The sequence below is a fragment of the Phyllobates terribilis genome, unplaced genomic scaffold (assembly GCF_046119375.1).
Source record: "Phyllobates terribilis strain yellow unplaced genomic scaffold, ASM4611937v1 Scaffold_4__5_contigs__length_816908805, whole genome shotgun sequence".
Classification (NCBI taxonomy): domain Eukaryota; kingdom Metazoa; phylum Chordata; class Amphibia; order Anura; family Dendrobatidae; genus Phyllobates; species Phyllobates terribilis.
In genome coordinates, this window is record NW_027362764.1 from 208,926,509 (window position 1) to 208,948,105 (window position 21,597).

Below are 21,597 nucleotides of genomic sequence, written 5' to 3' on the forward strand. Positions count from 1 at the left end.
AATTGGGGTGCCTGTCCTCATAGGATGTCTTTATATAGTGCTGGGAACCCAACTGATCTAATAGTATGGGTATCACCAATGTGCTATAAGCCAGCAGGCTGCACTACATGTATCTGTGTGACTGGCGCCCTATACAAGCCTGATCTGTGTGCATTTATCCTAAGCGACCACCACCCCCTCCATGGATGATGGGTGTGTGAGTGGTTGTTTCATCAGTATTTTGCTCCTGTGCCGTCTCCACCTTTTATCATGGGGACCTGCTGCATTCTGCAGTGCATTAATACTGTGACCTGATATTGGTATGTATGGCTATTTTTTTTCTGTGATGTTTTTTGGATATAATGTCCTTTTTAAGCTCATATATTACCAAAGGAAATAATATAATTAGCAGCATTCTCTTGGAAAGCAAATGCTACTAGTTAGAAATTTGGCTACTGTGCTAACTTATAATTTACTTATAAATATCTTTTGTTTACTCTGGTAAATCAGTTTTGGAGACCTGATCAGAGTGTTGAGACCTGAGTAAAAAGAAGCTGGGCCCGATTTATCATTTGCAGGTCTTTTCAAGTCACTTCTTCTTCTTTTTTTTTTTGACTTGTAGTTTTTGCTGACTCTTTTTGTGCCAAACCCATTCATTTTTAGCAGGAAAAGTCACACGACTCACAAATAGTGCAAAAAAATGCTCCAAAATAACTGGTGTACATAAAGTCACTCCAAGGGGAAACTGGAGTACACTTGCAATAAATTGTGCAACTTTTTAAAGTCGCATTTCATGAATGACCACTTGAAAAAGAGGCATAAATCATTTGTTTAATTTGTTGGAAATCAAAAAGTCACTAATTGAGAGTTATTTGTGCCAAAAAACTGACGGAAATGCAATGATTAGAGGGGTTGTCCAGTCCAAACCGATAAGTCTGCAGCGAGACTGCACCCTCTGGCCGGGTGTATGTATAACTCATACATACCCTCTGTTCCTGGGTCTGAAATGGGCGAATCCCCTCAGCGCACATTGTGTGCACTGGGGGGACTCATAAGTCTGCTGTTACACAGAGTGACTGCAGACTTATCGGTTTGGACCGGACAACCCCTTTAATCGGGCTTGCAGTGTTTCCCTACAACTAGAATCTAAAGCAAAACCCAAAAAAAAAATTAACTGAAGTACAAGTTGGTATACATGCAACGTGTAGGAGCATGTTCATATTGTCCATTAAATAGACAAAACCTAAGGTAGAAACGAAATGAACATATATCCTGCTGTAAGTAAAAAGCAATACTGAACATAAATAACAAGGGGTACTTGGTAAAGACAGTTTTTGATCAAAAAAGCGTAAACGTTATCCCATTAGTGCCAAGGTGTAACCAATTGGGACGGCCTTATAAGGCAAGAAATCCCCCTTATTAAACCTGACAGGGCACACCTGTGAAGTGAAAACCATTTCCGGTGACTACCTCTTGAAGCTCATCAAGAGAATGCCAAGAGTGTGCAAAGCAGTCATCAAAGCAAAAGGTGGCTACTTTGAAGAACCTAGAATATAAGACATATTTTCAGTTGTTTCACACTTTATTAAGTATATAATTCCACATGTGTTAATTCATAGTTTTGATGCCTTCAGTGTGAATGTACAATTTTCATAGTCAAGAAAATACAGAAAAATCTTTAAATGAGAAGGTGTGTCCAAACTTTTGGTCTGTACTGTATGCTGGGAATTGTCAAAGAAATAGTCATACACCTGGACACAGATGCCCAAATACATTAGTATTTATTAGTTACAGTCAATGCACTTATAACGAAGCCCACAAATTGGTGTCAGCAACATGTCATATGTTGTAGACAACAATCCGATGCCTCCATGATGGTAATTCATGATGAGTGTCTGCCTGCATTTATCAGCATTGAGGGCACCATTAATCCTAAACAAATCTCCAACTCCAATTGTTGAAATGCAGCCCCAAACTTGCAATGAACCTCCACCATGCTCTACCATGCCTACAGACACTCATCATTGCACTGATTTCCAACCCTTTGGAAAACCGTGTCTTCTTCTGTTACATCCATATACACTGCTCAAAAAAATAAAGGGAACACTCAAATAACACATCCTAGATCTGAATGAATGAAATATTCTCATTGAATACTTTGTTCTGTACAAAACTGAATGTGCTGACAACAAAATCACACAAAAATCATGAATGGAAATCAAATTTATTAACCAATGGAGGCCTGGATTAGTTTATAGTTTATAAGGCCGAAAAAAGACAAGCGTCCATCCAGTTCAGCCTTTTTCTTGTGCCCTGCAGCTATTCCGCAGCGTTGATCCAGGGGAAGGCAAAAAAAAAACCCATGCGGTATAGGCCAATTTACATCATTGAGGAAAAATTCACTTCCCGACTCCAATCTGGCAGTCAGATTAAATCCCTGGATTAATTAACTATCACTAAGCATAAGATGTAATTTTATTGTTCTCAAGAAAGGCATCCAGGCCTCTCTTGAACTCATTAAGTGAGTTGGACATCACCACTTCCTCTCCCAGAGAGTTCCAGAGTCTCACGACTCTGACCGTAAAGAATCCCCTTCTATGCTGGTGCAGGAACCTCCTTTCCTCCAGACGCATAGTGTGCCCCCTCGTGTTTGTCACCATCCTTGGTATAAACAGGTCATGGGAGAGATCTCTGTACTGCCCCCTGATGTATTTATACATGTTTATGAGGTCTCCCCTAAGCCTTCTCTTTTCCAACGTAAATAGGCCTAATTTTGACAACCTCTCTGGGTATTCTAGTCCCTCCATTCCCTTTATTACCTTAGTCGCCCTCCTTTGTACCCTCTCTAGCTCCAATATGTCTTTCCTGAGCACCGGAGCCCAGAACTGTGCACAATATTCTAAGTGCGGCCTTACCAGCGCTTTATACAGAGGAAGAACAATATTCTCATCATATGCCCCTATTCCTCTTCTGATGCATGCCATGACTCTATTTGCCTCGCAGCTGCTGCCTGACACTGGGCACTCCAATTTAATTTGCTGTTAACCAAGACGCCCAGGTCCTTCTCCATGTCAGATTTCCCCAACGGTTTCCCATTTAATTTGTATGGGTGACTGCTGTTTTTCTTTCCCATGTGCATGACCTTACATTTATCGGCATTGAACCCCATCTGCCATTTTTTGGCCCAACTCCCCAATTTATCTAAATCCTCCTGTAGCTGTGCCCTATCCTCATCTGTATTAACTACTTTACAAAGTTTAGTATCATCTGCAAATATTGCTATTTTACTATGCAACCCTTCCACTAGATCATTTAATAAATATATTAAATAATATAGGGCCCAAGACAGACCCTTGAGGCACCCCGCTAGTAACCCTGACACACCCTGAGCTTACTCCATTAATAACCACCCTCTGCTTTCTATCACTCAGCCAGCTATTTACCCACTTGCACACATTATCCCCCAGACCAAGCATTCTCATTTTATATACCAACCTTTTGTGTGGCACGGTATCAAACGCTTTGGAGAAGTCAAGGTCTACAACATCCACTGACTCTCCCCGGTCCAGCTGTGAGCTCACCTCCTCGTAGAAGGCGATCAGGTTTGTTTGGCAGGAGCGATCCCTCATGAATCCATGTTGATATGGAGTTAGACAGTTATTATCATTAAGATATTCTACAATAGCATCTCTAAGAAATCCTTCAAACAATTTACCCACAACAGACGTTAAGCTGACTGGTCTATAGTTCCCAGGGTCACTTTTAGACCCCTTTTTGAATATTAGTACCACATTTGCTTGGCGCCAGTCTAGTGGGACAGTCCCTGTCCATAAAGAGTGCTTGAATATAAGATACAGCGGCCTGTCTATCACATTACTTAATTCTTTTAGTACCCGGGGGTGTATGTCATCTGGGCCTGGTGACTTGTCTATTTTGATATTATTTAGGCGTTTCTGAACTTCCTCCTGGGTTAGGTGGGTGATATTTAGCGGAGGGTTTACTTTATCACTCTGCATTTCCTCCGATTATATTGTTTTCTTTTGTGAAAACAGTGGAGAAGAAGCTATTGAGTAGGTTTGCTTTACCCTCATCGCCCTCTATGATTTTACCCAGGTTATTTTTCAATGGGCCAACTCCATCCGTTTTAATCCTTTTACTGTTTATATAGTTAAAGAACAGTTTGCTTGGCAATTAGTCTCTCTGTCTCCTCTTTTGCTATTCTTATTTGTTTTTTACAGATTTTGTTTTTTTCCCTATAAGATATTAGCGCTTCCTCGCTGCCTTCTTGTTTAAGTTTACCGAAAGCCCTTTTTTTGTTTTTCATTGCCCTCTTGACTTCCTTATTTAGCCACATTGGCTTCCTCCTATTCCTAGCCCTTTTATTCCCATAAGGTATGTACCTTCTACAGTGACTATGTAGGACTGTTTTGAAAATTTCCCATTTTCTATCCCTGCTCCTATTACTAAAGATACTATCCCAGTCTATAAGGTGAAGGGCATCTCTTAGCTGATCAAACTTTGCCCTCCTGAGGTTCAGTGTTTTTGTGACTCCCTTGCTGGGCACCCTACTGAAGCACATGTGGAATTGTATAATGTTGTGGTCACTATTTCCCTGGTGCCCCCCTGACCTGCACCTCAGTTATTCTGTCTGGCCTGTTAGTTAATATTAAGTCTAAAAGGGCCGTCCCTCTAGTTGGTTCCTGCACAAGTTGTGACAAATAATTGTCTTTGATAATTGACAGAAACCTGTTTCCTTTCTGAGATCTACAGCTTTCGGTTTCTAAGTCTATATCGGGGTAGTTGAAGTCCCCCATATTTTTTGCTACTTCGTCTATTTGTCTCATTAATAGACTTTCCGTGGCTTCTGCTATATTTGGTGTTTTATAACAGACTCCTATGATAATTTTATTATTGTTTTTTGCCCCATGTATCTCCACCCATAAGGACTCGACCTCCTCATTTCCCTCCCATACATCCTCCCATATTGTAGGCTTTAGACACGTCTTTACATATAGACAGACTCCACCCCCTTTCCGATTTCTTCGATCCCTTCTAAACAGACTGTAACCCTGCAAGTTAACTGCCCAGTCATAGCTTTCATCTAACCATGTCTCGGTTATTCCCACTATGTCATAGTTACCTGTAGATATTTCTGCTTCCAGTTCATCCATCTTGTTTGTCAGGCTTCTGGCATTTGCTAGCACGCAGTTTACATGATTTTGTTTTGTTCCAATCTTCTCCCTGTGAATTGTATTAGAAATTTTCTTACCTCCCTTCCAAGTATCTTGTCTTGGACCTTCTTTGTCGCACTTCATATCTTTCATTAGTATGTTCTCTGGTTTCATGTTCGTGTCCGACGTTTTTCTTCCCATACCCTCTTCTTCTAGTTTAACGCCCTGCTGATGAGTGTTGCGAGTCTCCTGGCGAATGTGTGTTTCCCGGGTTTGTTGAGGTGTAGTCCGTCTCTGGCAAGGAGTCCGTCATAGAGGTAATTCACACCGTGGTCCAGGAATCCAAATCCTTGTTGTCTGCACCATCGTCTCAGCCAGTTGTTCACATCAAGGATCCTGTTCCATCTCCTGACGCCATGCCCGTCTACTGGAAGGATAGAAGAAAAAACTACCTGCGCATCCAGTTCTTTTACTTTCTTCCCCAATGCTTCAAAGTCCTTGCAGATTGTCGGTAGGTCCTTCCTTGCCGTGTCATTGGTGCCAACATGTATCAGAAGAAATGGGTGGACATCCTTGGAACTGATGAGCTTCGGTATCCTATCGGTAACATCCTTGATCTTCGCACCTGGGAGGCAGCATACTTCTCTTGCGGTTATGTCCGGTCTGCAGATAGCTGCTTCTGTTCCTCTCAGTAGTGAGTCTCCCACCACCACCACTCTTCTTCCCTTCTTGGCTGTCCTTTTTCTTGTCGCTTCTGGGTGTTTCTGGGTGCTCTTTTTTCTTTTTTGCTTGCTGGTAGTGCCTAATCCTTAGGTGTGCCATCTTCGTCCTCCACAAGTCCTTGGAATCTGTTTCTCAGTTGTGTGGTTGGTGGTGTCTCCATGGTCTTCTTGCTTCTTTTGGTCACTTGCCTCCACTTGTCTGCCTCTGGAGGTTCTCTGACGCTTCCTTCACTTTCCGTGACCAGTAGTGACGCTTCTGTTCTGTCCAGGAAGTCGCACTCAAAATTAAAGTGGAAAAACACACTACAGGCTGATCCAACTTTGATGTAATGTCCTTAAAACAAGTCAGAATGAGGCTCCTTATTGTGTGTGGCCTCCATGTGCCTGTATGACCTCCCTACAATGCCTGGGCATGCTCCTGATGAGGTTGCGGATGGTCTCCTGTGGGATCTCCTCCCAGACCTGGACTAAAGCATCCGCCAACTCCTGGACAGTCTGTGGTGTTGGTGGATGGAGCGAGACATGATGTCCCAGATGTGCTCAATCGGATTCAAGTCTGGGGAACGAGCGGGCCAGTCCATAGCTTCAATGCCTTCATCTTGCGGGAACTGCTGACACACTCCAGCCACATGAGGTCTGGCATTGTCCTGCATTAGGAGGAACCCAGGGCCAATCGCACCAGCATATGGTCTCACAAGGGGTCTGAGGATCTCATCTCGGTACCTAATGGCAGTCAGGCTACCTCTGGCGAGCACATGGAGGGCTGTGCGGCCCTCCAAAAGAAATGCCACCCCACACCATTACTGACCCACTGCCAAACCAGTCATTCTGAAGGATGTTGCAGGCAGCAGATCGCTCTCCACGGAGTCTCCAGACTCTCACGTCTGTCACATGTGCTCAGTGTGAACCTGCTTTCATCTGTAAAGAGCACAGGGCGCCAGTGGTGACTTTGCCAATCCTGGTGTTCTGTGGCAAATGCCAAGCGTCCTGCACGGTGTTGGGCTGTGAGCACAACCCCCATCTGTGGACGTCGGTCCCTCATACCACCCTCATGGAGTCGGTTTCTAACCGTTTGTGCAGACACATGCACATTTGTGGCCTACTGGAGGTCCTTTTGCAGGGCTCTGGCAGTGCTCCTCCTGTTCCTCCTTGCACAAAGGCAGAGGTAGCGGTCCTGCTGCTGGGTTGTTGCCCTCCTACGGCCCCCTCCACGTCTCCTGGTGTACTGACCTGTCTCCTGGTAGCGCCTCCAGCCTCTGGACACTACGCTGACAGACACAGCAAACCTTCTTGCCACAGCTCGCATTGATGTGCCATCCTGGATGAGCTGCACTTCCTGAGCAACTTCTGTGGGTTGTAGAGTCCGTCTCATGCTACCACGAGTGTGAAAGCACAACCAACATTCAAAAGTGACCAAAACATCAGCCAGAAAGCATTGGTACGGAGTAGTGTTGAGCAAGTATGTTCTGTTCCAAGTATGTTCGGGCGAGCTACGAGTGTTTACAGCTGCTCGGTGTTATGTTTGAATCGCTCCCGTGTGCATGATTTGCAACTGTTTGACAGCTTTATTACATGTGAGGAATGTGTAAGAAATAGACATTCCTCACATGTAATAAAGCTGTCAAAAAGTTGCAAATCATGCACACGGGAGCGATTCAAACATATCATCGAGCAGCTGTAAATACTCGGAGCTCGGCCCGAGCATACTCGGAACAGAACATACTCGCTCAACACTAGTACTGAGATGTGGTCTGTGGTCCCCACCTGCAGAACCACTCCTTTTATTGAGTGGGTCTTGATAATTGCCAGTAATTTCCATCTATTGTCTATTCCATTTGCACAACAGCATGTGAAATTGATTGTCAATCAGTGTTGCTTCCTAAGTGGACAGTTTGATTTCACAGAAGTTTGATTTACTTGGAGTTATATTCTGTTGTTTAAGAGTTCCCTTTATTTTTTTGAGCAGTGTATTTCACATTTTCACTCAGCGATCACCTGCTACCATTTTTCTTCTCCTCAGTTCCTATGTTTTTGTGCATAATTGAGTCACTAGGCCTTGTTTCCAAGTCAAAGGTTTTGCTTTGAGGCTGCAGCCTTCCATGAAAACCACTTCTGGCCAGACTTTTTCAAACAGTGGATAGGTTTAGCTGGTTCCCACTGGTTGCTACCACTTCTAAGCTGATGGCATTGTTGGACATCTTCTGATTTCGAAGAGCAGTAAGCCTCAATGTTGCCCATTTCTTGGTGCTTCAACAATAGTGTCTCAGTTGGAAAAACAAGATAATCTTGTAGTTGTGATACCTTTTGATTGGCTAACAAAAATAAAATAAATGATGTTACAAGGCAAGCTTTCGAGACAACTTGGGTCCCTTCCTCAGTCAAGGAATCTAAGTTGTCTCGAAAGTTTGCCTTGTAACATCATTTATTTTTGTTGGCCATTAAAAAGTATCACAACTACAAGATTATCTTGTTTTTCCCACTGAGGGCAATCTTTTTTCAACTGGCTAACACTGTACCAAACCCTTTTGTTAAAAAAAAAAAAAAAAAGTGTCTGAACAGCACATCATGAAACCCCAATCTGCTTTGAAAGCTTTGCCTGGGAGACTTTGCTGATGCAGTATATGTATCTTGTGTCTTCTTGCTGTTCTCAACCTTTCCATGATGTATGACAAATAAAAAAAAAAAAAGGAGTCCTGTAAGTGATATGGTCCATAGAGAGCCCTGATCTCAGCATCATCGAGTCTCTGTGATTACATAAAGAGATAGGATTTGCACAAGCCTATTACATCCACAGAAGATCTGTGGTTAATTCTCCAGGATTTTTGGAGCAACCTCCCTACTGAATTCCTTGAAAACTGTGTGTAAGTGTACTGAGAGGAATTGATGCTTTGAGGTTTTAAAAGCAAGTGGTGGTCAGACTAAATACTGATTTGATATAAATTTCTCTCTTGTTCTATCAGTTTACTTAAATCAATTAACAAAATGCAAAATAACACTTGTATGATTATCATTTTTACTTTGAAGAATTTTTTTCCACACCTGCCTAAAACTTTCACACAGTACTGTATATACAGTGGTTTATGTATGCAGTGGTAGATCGGCTATACATTGAGGTATAAATGGAACACTGCCTCTTTAAATTTTCAGATGGTTTATTTGAGCAGCATAAACCAATGTAAAGTTCATGAAAAGAAACACAGCCCATCAGGCCTGACTGCAAACAAAATAAGAAAAGAATGCAGCAAAGTCCTTGCATCGGCCAGGGTCCGGCCACTCTGGGTTAGAAAAAAAACAAAACACACTGTTCAAGGTTAGCAGGAACAAACACGCGCTCCTCTCTCTGGAGCTGGCCTCCAGATACTGACCACCTCCTGAGTCAAAAGGCTGGCTTTCTATAGCCCCTAAACCAGTCCTGGAGTGGAGATAGGGTGGATAGCTATCCACCTGTAAAGCATGCCCTTGTAACTGGCTATTAACCCTCTCTGCACCTAATGTGCAGGAAAAATCTCCGTGTTTTAAACAATAAAGCAAAAAGTCTCAGACACGTATCTCCCCTCCAGTATTCTGCAGTGACTTTGTCACATATCCCCCCCCCTCTGCCCAAAGCCGGGGGTTTGGGCACCTTCAGACACCAGACGGAATTCTAGAGAGGGCATCAGCATTTCCATGTAGTTTCCCAGGTCTGTGCTCTACATGAAATTAAAGTCTTGTAGTGCTAGGAACCACCTAGTTACCCTTTCATTTTTACCTTTCTTTTCTCTCAACGGGGCATGGTCTGACACAAGTTTAAACTTCCGGCCTAATAGGTAATATCTCAGTGTATCTACGGCACATTTTATGGCTAGACACACTTTTTCTACTATCGCATAGTTTTTCTCGCAGGACGAGAGCTTCCGGCTCCGATAGAGAATGGGATGTTCTTCCACATTTATCTCTTGAGAGAGTAAGGCTCCTAGACCAACTTCTGAAGCGTCTGTCTGGACCACAAACTCTTTCTCAAAGTCTGGTGCGAACAGGACCGGCTGCTTACACAGTGCTAGCTTCAACCGTTAGAACGCCGTCTGTTTCCTCCGTCCATTTCACAATTGTTGAACTGGTGTCTTTGAGGAGATCTGTGAGTGGTGCGGCCATCATGGCAAAATTATGGATAAACCGTCGGTAATATCCCACCATTCCCAGGAATGCTCTCACTTGCTTTTTGGAGAGTGGTTGCAGCCAGTTTTGGATTGCCTCCACTTTATTGACTTGTGGCTTTATCTTGCCTCTCCCGACTACATAGCCAAAGTACTTGGCTTCTTCCTGTCCAACGGCGTATTTTTTTGGATTTATTGTAAATCCCGCCTTCCTTAGAGCATCCAGAATCACCTGTACCTTAGGTAGATGACTAGCCCAGTCTGGGCTAAAGATCACAATGTCGTCAAGGTGGGCTGCGGCATACTTCTTATGTGGGGCTAGGATCCGATCCATAGCCCTCTGGAAGGTGGCTGGGGCCCCCTGTAGTCCGAACGGCATCTGAGTGAATTGGAAACACCCATCAGGTGTCGAGAAAGCAGTCTTCTCCTTGGCCGTCTGAGACATGGGGATCTGGCAGTAGCCCTTCGTCAGGTCGAGGGTGGTGATATACCTCACCGGTCCAAGCCTCTCAATGAGTTTGTCGACGCGGGGCATCGGTTATGCATCACACTTGGACATCTCATTCAGCCGGCGGTAGTCGTTACAAAACCTCCACTCCCCTTTGGGTTTTGGCACGAGAATGATGGGACTCGACCATCCACTCTTCAACTCCTCTATCACCCCGAGGTCTAGCATCCTTTTTACCTTGGTTGAGATCACCTCTCGGCGTGCTTCAGGAATCCTGTAGGGCTTCAGGTTCACTCGTATGTGCGACTCTGTTAGCACGTCATGCTCTACCACCTGAGTACGCCCCGGCAACTCTGAGAACCGGTCACAATTCCACTGTAGCAGTTCTCGACATTGTTGCTTCTGGGCCGGCGTTATGAGTCTCTGCTATCGTGACCTCTTCCACCTTGCCTCCGGGAGCGGCTCCCAGGCAAAGAGCTTGCACAGGTTCCCGGTCTTCCCACGACTTGAGCAGGTTCACATGGTACACTTGATGCGTCTTTCTTCGGCCGGGTTGGTGGACTTTATAATTAACTTCACTCATTTTCTCCACCACCTCATTCGGGCCTTGCCATTTTGACCAGGAACTTGCTCTCAACAGTAGGGATTAGGATCAAAACACTGTCCCCAGGATGGTACTGCCTCGGCCTCGCTGATCGGTTATAGACCCTTGCCTGGGCCTCCTGCGCCTGGAGGAGATGCGTCATCACGCTAGGCATCACTTTCGCCATTCTTTCCTGCATCTGGGCGACATGTTCAATGATGCTCCGGTGTGACGTAACCTCTGCTTCCCAGGTTTCCTTAGCGATATCCAGGAGCCCTCGCGGATGTCGTCCATACCGTAGCTCAAATGGGGAAAAGCTAGTGGAGGCTTGTGGAACCTCCCTCATCGAGAAAAAAAGCAGGAACGACAGCAGGTAGTCCCAGTCACGTCCATCCTTTTTCTACGACCTTGAGCATCGCTTTTAGGGTTTTATTAAAGCGCTCTACTAGGCAGTCTGTCTGCAGATGGTAAACGGAGGTTTACAGCTGGGTAATCTGGAGGACCCTACACAGCTCCTTCATTACCTTGCTCATTGAACGGGGTCCCTTGATCAGTTAGTATCTCCTTCGGCAGACCGGTCCTGGCAAATGTATGGACAAGTTCCCTGGCTATGTGCTTACTTGATGATTTCCTTAGCGGTACCGCTTCTGGATACCGGATCGCATAGTCCATGACCACCAGAATGTATTGGTGGCCCCGGGCTGATTTGACTAAGGGTCCCACTAGGTCCATACAATTCTCTCAAAGGGGACCTCTATCACTGGTAATGGAACTAAGGGACTACGGAAATGGGAGGTGGGCGCAGTTATCTGGCAGGTGGGGCAGGACCTACAATAGTCTGATTTCCCGGTAACATCCTGGCCAATAGAACCTCCTCGTTATTCAACCCCTAGGTGTCCCCCCCCCCCCCCCCCTCCACAATATGTGAGTGGGCCATGTCCAACACCCTCCGACGGTATGGCAATGGAACTAACAACTGTTCCACTACCTCTTCATCTTTTAGTTTAGTTACCCGGTATAATAGCTCACCCTGAACTACAAAGTGTGGGTACCTGGTGTCTGCCCTCAACTCTTGAGAAACAACATTCCAAACAGTTACATTGTCCCACGCCCCTTTCAAGGTCAAGTCCTGAACTTGAGCTGACCCAAAGTTCTCTCTGGGCACCTTTAATTCAGGGAGATCGACCACCTCTGTCAGTCTCGTCCTCGTCAAGGACACACAGTGGGAACTTATCTACTTCCGATGTCGACGGGGTATTTCTCTTGGGTTTTGTCCACGTGACTCAGTCTGGATCCCTTCCCCCACAAGTCCCAGAACAAGGGAAAATCGTGCCCCAGTATGACAGGATGTATCAGGTCCCTGACCACCCCAACCTCGTGGGATTGGAAGCCACAGTCTGTTCCGACTGTCACACTGGCCTCTGGGTAATTCTTGGCGTCCCCATGTATGCAGCAGACGCCCACAGTTTTGGTAGGGATCAGCTGGTGGGGAAGGGTGGCACTGAGTAGGGTCACCAGAGTCCAATAGTCCAAGCACCGTTACTCCATTAATGGACACGACACCCACCTGCGGCCCCTCGCTGGGTTGACCGTCCACACTGCAAGCTGGATAAGCATAATATGAACACGTCTGCCTAGGCTGCAGTCCATTGGATCAGGGGACATATGACACCAGGCGGCTACGTGTCTAGGGTTGTGACACCGCCAACAAATTATATCCCTTTGCAGCACCTTCAGTGGAAGTGGGACGCCCCCCAGTTGTGACTCTGAACCCCTTCCATGGTGAACCCGCCCCCTTTTTTGCATCCCAGTACGGGGAAGTGACTATATCTGGTTTCCCAAGGGATTTCTCAACGACCTTCTACCTTTCTACTAGGCCGACGAGGTCGTCTGCGTTCTGGGGATCGCCTTTGGCAAACCAAGTCTGTAGCGACTTGGGAAGGGAGTGTATGAACCTATTAATCACCACCCGCTCGACCATCTGGGCAGGAGTGGAGGACTCTGGCTGCAACCACTTCTGAACGAGATGCAGCAGGTCAAACATCTGCGACCGAGGGGGTTTGTAACCTGCATACACCCAGTGGTGGACTCGTTGGGATCTCATTGCCATATTCACTCCCAGGCATGCCAGGATTTCTGGCTTTAGTTTGACATATTCTTTTTCATCCTGCAGTGCTAAGTCATAATATGCCTTTTGGGGTTCACCCGACAAATACGGAGCCAGAACCTCTGCCCACTGTCCTGGTGGAAGTCTCTCTCGTTCTGCTACCCATTCAAAAACCGTCAGAAATGCCTCCACCTCATCCCCTGGGGTCATCTTTTGCATGGCTCGTCTTACTGTTTTCCGGACGCATGCACCATCACCTGGGTAGGGGCTGCCGGTCTCCCATGAACCGCCTCTGCAAGTAGCTCAATCTGCTGCTGCTGTCGGTACTGACCTTGTTGATGCTGCTGCTGGTGACGGAACTGGGCTTGTTGCTTCTGTTGTCGGTACTGGTCTTGTAGCTGTTGCTGCTGTTGTTGAATCTGTTACATCAGTAGTTTGTCTCTTGCTGCATGTTCTGCTGGTTTTGTGTTTCCTGAGCCTGCAACAAATGCTTAAGCAGGTCCTCCATTTTGTCTGGCGTCACTTGCTGGCTTACAGCCGCCTTCACACAGGACATGCAGCGCCTCTTATAACAGTCACACGTGTTTGCTGGGAATGCTGCCCGCACTTCTAACACCAACTGTGGTAGATCGGCTCACTTGGCTATGCATTGATGTATAAATGGAACACTGTCTCTTTTTAAATTTCAGTTGGTTTATTTGAGCAGCATAAACCAATGTAAAGTTCATGAAAAGAAACACAGCCCACCCGGCCTAACTGCAAACAAAATAAGAAAAGAGTCCAGCAAAGTCCATGCACCGGCCGGGGTCCGGCCACTCCGGGTTAGCAAAAAAAACCACACGGTTCCGTGTTAGCAGGAACAAACACACGCTCCTCTCTCTGGAGCTGGCCTCCAGATACTGACCACCTCCTGAGTCAAAACGCTGGCTTTTTATAGCCCCTAAACCACGCCCTGTAGTGGAGATAGGGTGGATAGCTTCCCTCCCAGCACTTAGTTATCCACCTGTAAAGCATGCCCTTGTAACTTTGGCTATTAACCCTCTCTGCACCTAATGTGCAGGAGAAATCTCCATGTTTTACATCACTGAAGCAAAAAGTCTCAGAGACACGTATCTCCCCTCCAGGATTCTGCCAGTGACTGTCACAATATACAGTTAGGTCCATATATATTTGGACAGAGACAACATTTTTCTAATTTTGGTTCTAGACTTTACCACAATAAATTTTAAACAAAACAATTCAGATGCAGTTGAAGTTCAGACTTTCAGCTTTCATTTGAGGGTATCCACATTAAAATTGGATGAAGGGTTTAGGAGTTTCAGCTCCTTAACATGTGCCACCCTGTTTTTAAAGGGACCAAAAGTAATTGGACAGATTAAATAATTGTAAATAAAATGTTCATTTCTAGTACTTGGCTGAAAACCCTTTGTTGGCAATGACTGCCTGAAGTCTTGAACTCATGGACATCACCAGACGCTGTGTTTCCTCCTTTTTGATGCTCTGCCAGGCCTTCACTGCGGTGGTTTTCAGTTGCTGTTTGTTTGTGGGCCTTTCTGTCTGAAATTTAGTCTTTACCAAGTGAAATGCATGCTCAATTGGGTTGAGATCAGGTGACTGACTTGGCCATTCAAGAATATTCCACTTCTTTGCTTTAATAAACTCCTGGGTTGCTTTGGCTTTGTTTTCGGTCATTGTCCATCTGTAGTATGAAACGACGACCAATTAGTTTGGCTACATTTGGCTGGATCTGAGCACACAGTATAGCTCTGAATACATCAGAATTCATTCGGCTGCTTCTGTCCTGTGTCACATCATCAATAAACACTAGTGACCCAGTGCCACTGGCAGCCATGCATGCTCAAGCCATCACACTGCCTCCGCCGTGTTTTACAGATGATGTGGTATGCTTTGGATCATGAGCTGTACCACGCCTTCGCCATACTTTTCTCTTTCCATCTTTCTGGTAGAGGTTGATCTTGGTTTCATCTGTCCAAAGAATGTTCTTCCAGAACTGTGCTGGCTTTTTTAGATGTTTTTTAGCAAAGTCCAGTCTAGCCTTTTTATTCTTGATGCTTATGAGTGGCTTGCACAGTGCAGAGAACCCTCTGTATTTACTTTCATGCAGTCTTCTCTTTATGGTAGATTTGGATATTGATACGCCTACCTCCTGGAGAGTGTTATTCACTTGGTTGGCTGTTGTGAAGGGGTTTCTCTTCACCATGGAGATTATTCTGCGATCATCCACCACTGTTGTCTTCTGTGGGCGCCCAGATCTTTTTGCATTGATGAGTTCACCAGTGCTTTCTTTCTTTCTCAGGATGTACCACACTGTAGATTTTGCCACTCCTAATATTGTAGCAATTTCTCGGATGGGTTTTTTCTGTTTTTGCAGCTTAAGGATGGCTTGTTTCACCTGCATGGAGAGCTCCTTTGACCGCATGTTTACTTCACAGCAAAACCTTCCAAATGCAAGCACCACACCTCAAATCAACTCCAGGCCTTTTATCTGCTTAATTAAGAATGACATAACGAAGGGATTGCCCACACCTATCCATGAAATAGCCTTGGAGTCAATTGTCCAATTACTTTTGGTCCTTTTTAAAAACAGGGTGGCACATGTTAAGGAGCTGAAACTCTTAAACCCTTCATCAAATTTTAATGTGGATACCCTCAAATGAAAGCTGAAAGTCTGAACTTCACCTGCATCTGAATTGTTTTGTTTAAAATTCATTGTGGTAATGTCTAGAACCAAAATTAGAAAAATGTATATGGACCTAACTGTATATTTCCACCTAAAGTGGGACTGTGCTTTAACAACTACTGATTTAAGTAATGTGCAGCAGCATGTTGCTCTGGTTAACCTAGAAAACGAGTAGTCCTGGTATGTTATAGCAACTGTTTTATGTGAACAGTGGATAAGATATATATTGTATATTAGTCTAGTTTTAGTACATATCTATTGGTCTTACAACTCCTAACACGTTAGTAATGTCTCCCATGTTTTATCTAGGCGCTACATTATGACTGCCTGGTCAGCAGAGGATTCCAGAGCTGAAGTGAGAAAGGAGAAATCCTGCACAAGTACTTATGTCTGAGCACATTTCCACTTGGCTGTGAAGTCATTTCCGCAGTGAACTTCTGGCTATAATGGATGCACAGTTATGGAATATTCACACATCCCTCTGGCAGCTAATTTGTAGCATTGTATCAGTAATAGAATGGACGACCCAAATAACGTCACAGTCTTCTGTAAAGCAGAGTGAGCTGGATGTTTGCTGCCATTTTATGCTCCAGAAAGGAGGGTGAAAACCAAAGATGTCAATGAATAATTTTCATTCATATTAAATTACCAATGTTTATAAAAGTTAGATTTATATACTTATTTTGGAGCAGTGATCCCCAATCTTTGACTTTCACCTGATACTAGCTATGAGAGCATGATGAGGGTTGTAGTTCTGCAACAGCTGGAAAGCCGCACGTTAGGGAGACTGCTAAAGACTTGATTACTGTATTTCCATTTACCAATCTAAATACAAAATACTCTCAAATGATCTTTACAGACCAGATTTTGTAGATTAATTACATTGTGTATGGAAACCTTTTGTAGCAATCAAGAATATTAAGTTAAATTACTGTTGTATTTGTGTGTGTAAATTATATTCTGATATTGTTCAGCAAGCAGATACATTGTCTGCTATTATGTGTATAGCTATAGTGGGTTTTACAGCAGTATTACAAAACTGAAAACAAGTTTATGGTCAATGATCTAGATATGAATGGAGAATATGCTGTTACATGTAACCATTGCAATGTGTGTGATGGCGCAGACACGGCCACCTCATTCCTACGACTTGTTTCCTCTCCAGATAAAATATGTACAACTGTTCTTTGTGGGCCATGAGAATTTTAAGCAAAGTGATATTCTTGCATGTAAATATATTCCAATAATGACATCATGTTTTTTTTTAGTATTTTGTATTTTATAAAGCTTAACATTTTTGGGGAAAAAAAAAGTAAAAAAAACCTGCTTTTCTGAATGTGAAATCATTGTTTTTGTTCTATGTATTATTTAAAATTCAGAAACTATGAAGTCAGAAATGTAGTTTGTTTATGAAATATTTTAATGGGTTTTCCAGGGCTCTTTATATGGATTTCTCATGACAATAACAATAAAAAAGCACTATAGGATAGGGCACATGATATACAGGTACATCTCACTAAATTAGAATATCATCAAAAAGTTAATTTATTTCAGTTCTTCAATACAAAAAAGAAAACTCATATATTCTATAGAGTCATTACAAACAGAGTGATCTATTTCAAGTGTTTATTTCTGTTAATGTTGATGATTATGGCTTACAGCCAATGAAAACACAAAAGTCCTTATCTCATTAAATTAGAATACTTTATAACAGCTTGAAAAATGTTTTTAAAATCCTTAATGTTGGCCTACTGAAATGTATGTTCACTCAGTAAATGCACTCAGTATTTGGTCAGGGCTCCTTTTGCATCAATAATAATAATAATAATCTTTATTTTTATACCGCTAACATATTCCGCAGCGCTTTACATACATTATCGTCGCTGTCCCCATCGGGGCTCACAATCTAGATTCCCTATCAGTATGTCTTTGGAGTGTGGGAGGAAACTAGAGAACCCGGAGGAAACCCACACAAACACAGGGAGAACATACAAACTCCTTGCAGATGTTGTCCTTGGTGGGATTTGAACCCAGGACCCCAGCGCTGCAAGGCTGCAGTGCTAACCACTGCGCCACCGTGCCGCCCAATGCGGCGTGGCATGGAGGCAATCGGCTTGTGGCACTGTTGAGGTGTTATGTAAGCCCAGGTTGCTATGATAGCAGACTTCAGCTCGTCTGCATTGTTGGGTCTGGTGTCTCTCATCTTCCTCTTGACAATACCCCATAGATTCTCTCTAGGCTTAAGGTCAGCCGAGTTTGCTGGCCAATCAAGCACAGTGATACTGTTGTTTTTAAACCAGTGTTACACGCACGCCGCTAGGTTCAGATAGGGGCGAGACAGGTTACATGAATTCTTTGGAATCCCGGGGGAACCATTACTCAGGGCGACCATAGACCTTGTGCTGCAGATTCTCTCAGGCACACAGGGGTATTGACCCTCAGACACCGACACGTAGGTTGTTTCACTTGCTGACCAGACACCCTGGACAAGAGTCCTCATAAACGGTAGAACAGTAGCATTTAATAAGAAGCTGCACAGCCAGTGCAAGTTAAGTCTTATGAGCAACAGCCTCCAGTGACAAACAGTACAGTTTCCTTAGCAGCACAGCAGTTCACAGTCGTCCCAGTAGTACAGGACAGCACAGTTCTAATGCAAAGGCACATTAATGAACACTGAATTCTTTACAGCACAGTAAGATGGATAAGGCGGGGAGGGTTTGCTGAGGGAGATGACCCTTGTGACACCATTTCTTTCAGTCCTTATCTTTCTGCTTGACAATACTCTGCACTGTTAGTTCAGGAACTCTACCTGACCTGTCCTTAGCTTTGTAAGAGGGTGACCGGGACGGTCATGCGCCTCTTCCCTCTTAATGCACATAATGCTGTGTTCTATGTTTATATATGAGCATTCATATGATCTAATGTCTGATGGGTTACTTATAGGTTCAATATAGGTTGGTGCGGGTAGACTATTAGATTGATAGAAGAAGTAGTGCAGAGGTGGGCACTATAGCACACAGAGTATGCAGTTATGGTTGGGAAAGAGTTAAGGGGTTTAGGAGCTGCTCCGGTGTGGGAGTGGCAGGTTTATTGAAGAAAGGAGTCACTTCCTGGTTGCTGGGAGAGTGTGTTGAGTAAGGGACAGTGACTAGTGAGGATCTGTCAGGAGGACACACAAGAAAGTACAGGAGAAGGGTGTGTGTGTTTGTCACTGCCTGGGCGTTTTTGGACAACCTTATCTGGAAGGTGAATCCAAACAGTCTAGTCAGCGGGGACAACAGGAACAGATGTACATGGAGAGGTCAATGTGGGAACTTCATCTTATGTGCCAAGACAGGACAGCCTCATCAGGGAGGTGGATCCAAGCAGATCAGCCAGTGGGACAGAGAATGGAGTTGCCCAGAGAGATGGCGCACTCTGTGTTGGTCTTCATGTCCAAATCCGTGACTTTCATCGCTGGTAAAGTGCCGCTGTATGTCAAGAGATCACAAAGAGACTGTATCATTTGTTACTCCCTGTATGTGACTGTGGCTGCAAGTAAAGAAGTTTTTACGTGTTTAAGCTGGTCTGGTTTTCTCCTTCTGAAGGCTAAAAGACTCAACACCCGGGACGGCGGGTCAGAAGTGAATATGGAGGTCTCCTCCACGGAAGCACCACAACACACACACACACCCAGGGATTCTCAGAGTCCCCTTTTTCTGTAGCGGGCCAGGGTGAGGATTTAATCATTGAAACTGACATGCCACTCTCCACCGACTGCCACCCTGCTAAAAACACAAAAATAAAATATTGGAAGTGATCAGAGTCCCGGACAATCTATCAGCATTGGTTGCAGTGAAACCCAAATCAATGCCCCCTAGAATCTTTGGCCCCATTTCCAACTACGTACCCCACCCGCCCTATCCCTCAATTAAATCTGCATCTGCTCCAGGTATTTGTAGGTGGGGTTCTTTTAGCCGTGGTTCTGCATCTTGTTCAGGTGACGCTCCTCAGGGGTTAACATGGGATCCACCTCCACAATGCCGTGACTGATGGTGCCATACTACCTCTTCCGCAGCAGCACAAGGCCGATGACAATAATGGTGGCAATGGCCACAGCGATCACCAGGAGGCCGATTAATGTGCCGCTGCTGAAACTGAAGTCACTGCGCAGAGATCCGTCTGTGTCCGGCTCGTCCACTGACTTTCTGCTTTGAAAATAATTTCCTTCACATCCAGGGTCTCATCAATGACCACTTTCTTGTCCGCTTTGCCATTCAGGATCTTCTCCTCGGCGCCGATCAGTGGTTTGTCGGCGACGCTGGATCCTTCAGAGTCAGAGATTGCCGGGAAGGTCTTCACCTGCAGCGGTCGGAAGGGTTTGCCCTCTCTGTGGGTTCTCATCACTATCCTTGGAGCTGACCCGTACGTCTCACTGGGATTTAGAGAAGGAGGAGGTGAACTGGTCCATGTCCCAGCGCTGCTCCTGGAATAACTCATCGATCTCATCCTGAATCTGATCGGCCACGTATGGCACCTTGTAGAGGAGGGACAGACTCTGGTTCATGACCCATCTCCATGTGATTGAGGAGCGCATCACCTGCGATTACATCTGCGCGGCTTTTTCGGGGTCCACGGTCAGCGTGTGCTGGTAGTGGCGGATGGTGTGCAGCCGGTCCTTGTTCTCCGCCCGCATGTATCGCTTCAGGGTCTGAAGAATGCGATGAGGACGCAGGGTGTCAGCCTGCAGGGCGGACAGGTAGTTCCCCAGAGCCACGCGCCGTTTGTCGTTCAGCATGGCCTCCACTCGCTCCAGGTGAGTCTCCACCAGCTGCTGCTTCTTGTGAGCGGCCTCCTTCTCCAGAGCCTTCACTGTGGCCTGATAATGCTGCATTAGCGTCTGTTTCTCAGCCTTGGGCAGGTTCTTCGCCTAGCGCTCAGCATCCTCCCATTCACTCTTCGCCCGATCCATGTGGTTACAATGTCGCACATCCAGCTGTTCCTTCGCTTTCTGGAAGCGTGCGTGTTCATTGTCATCCGCCGGGGTCTCCAGGTAAATGTTCACATCGTCCACTGGGGCCGGGGTGGTGGGGACTTTCACGTCGGTGATGATCTACCTGTCTGAGAGCGTCCTGCTGTTGCTCGGCTGCGCGATTGTCCGTCACTACCAGCACGTGCTGACTGTGGATACCCAGAGAAAGCCGCGCAGATGAAATCGCAGGTGATGACCCACCTCCGTGTGATCGAGGAGCGCATGAACCAGAGCCTGTCCCTCCTCTACAAGGTGCCATACGTGGCCGATCAGATTCAGGATGAGATCGATGAGTTATTCCAGGAGCAGCGCTGGGACATGGACCAGTTCACCTCCTCCTTCTCTGAGTGCCAGGGAGACGTACTGGTCAACTCGGAGGAGAGTGATGAGACCCCACTGAGAGAGGGCAAACCCTTCCGACCGCTGCAGGTGAAGACCTTCCCGGCAATCTCTTCACTCTGAAGGATCCGGCATCACCGACAACAAACCGCTGATCGTATCTGAGGAGAAGATCCTGAATGGCAAAGCGGACAAGAAAGTGGTCATTGATGAGACCCTGGATGTGAAGGAAATGATTTTCAATGCAGAAAGAGTCCGTGGACTTGTGGATGAGCCGGACACGGACGGATCTCTGCGCAGTGACTTCGGTTTCAGCAGTGACACATTAATCGGCCTCCTGGTGATCGCTGTGGCCATTGCCACCATCATTGGCATCAGCCTGGTGCTGCTGCGGAAGAGGCAG

The 21,597-nt window shown here is 45.4% G+C and overlaps 1 protein-coding gene and 1 pseudogene across 1 annotated transcript in view; one reads left to right on the top strand and one right to left on the bottom strand.

Moving 5' to 3' along the window:
- The window catches only part of CMTM7 (CKLF like MARVEL transmembrane domain containing 7), a 77,770-nt gene extending 60,583 nt beyond the window's left edge, over positions 1 to 17,187 (top strand). Inside the window, exon 5 of the mRNA XM_073676582.1 lies at positions 16,154 to 17,187. Coding sequence (XP_073532683.1) covers positions 16,154 to 16,167 — 14 coding nt within the window. The 3' untranslated portion in view covers positions 16,168 to 17,187. The remainder of the gene's footprint in view (positions 1 to 16,153) is intronic.
- Positions 17,188 to 19,754: 2,567 nt separating this feature from the next.
- Positions 19,755 to 21,079, bottom strand: LOC141264634 (amyloid beta precursor like protein 2 pseudogene; annotated as a pseudogene).
- Between the last annotated feature and the right edge of the window lie 518 nt (positions 21,080 to 21,597).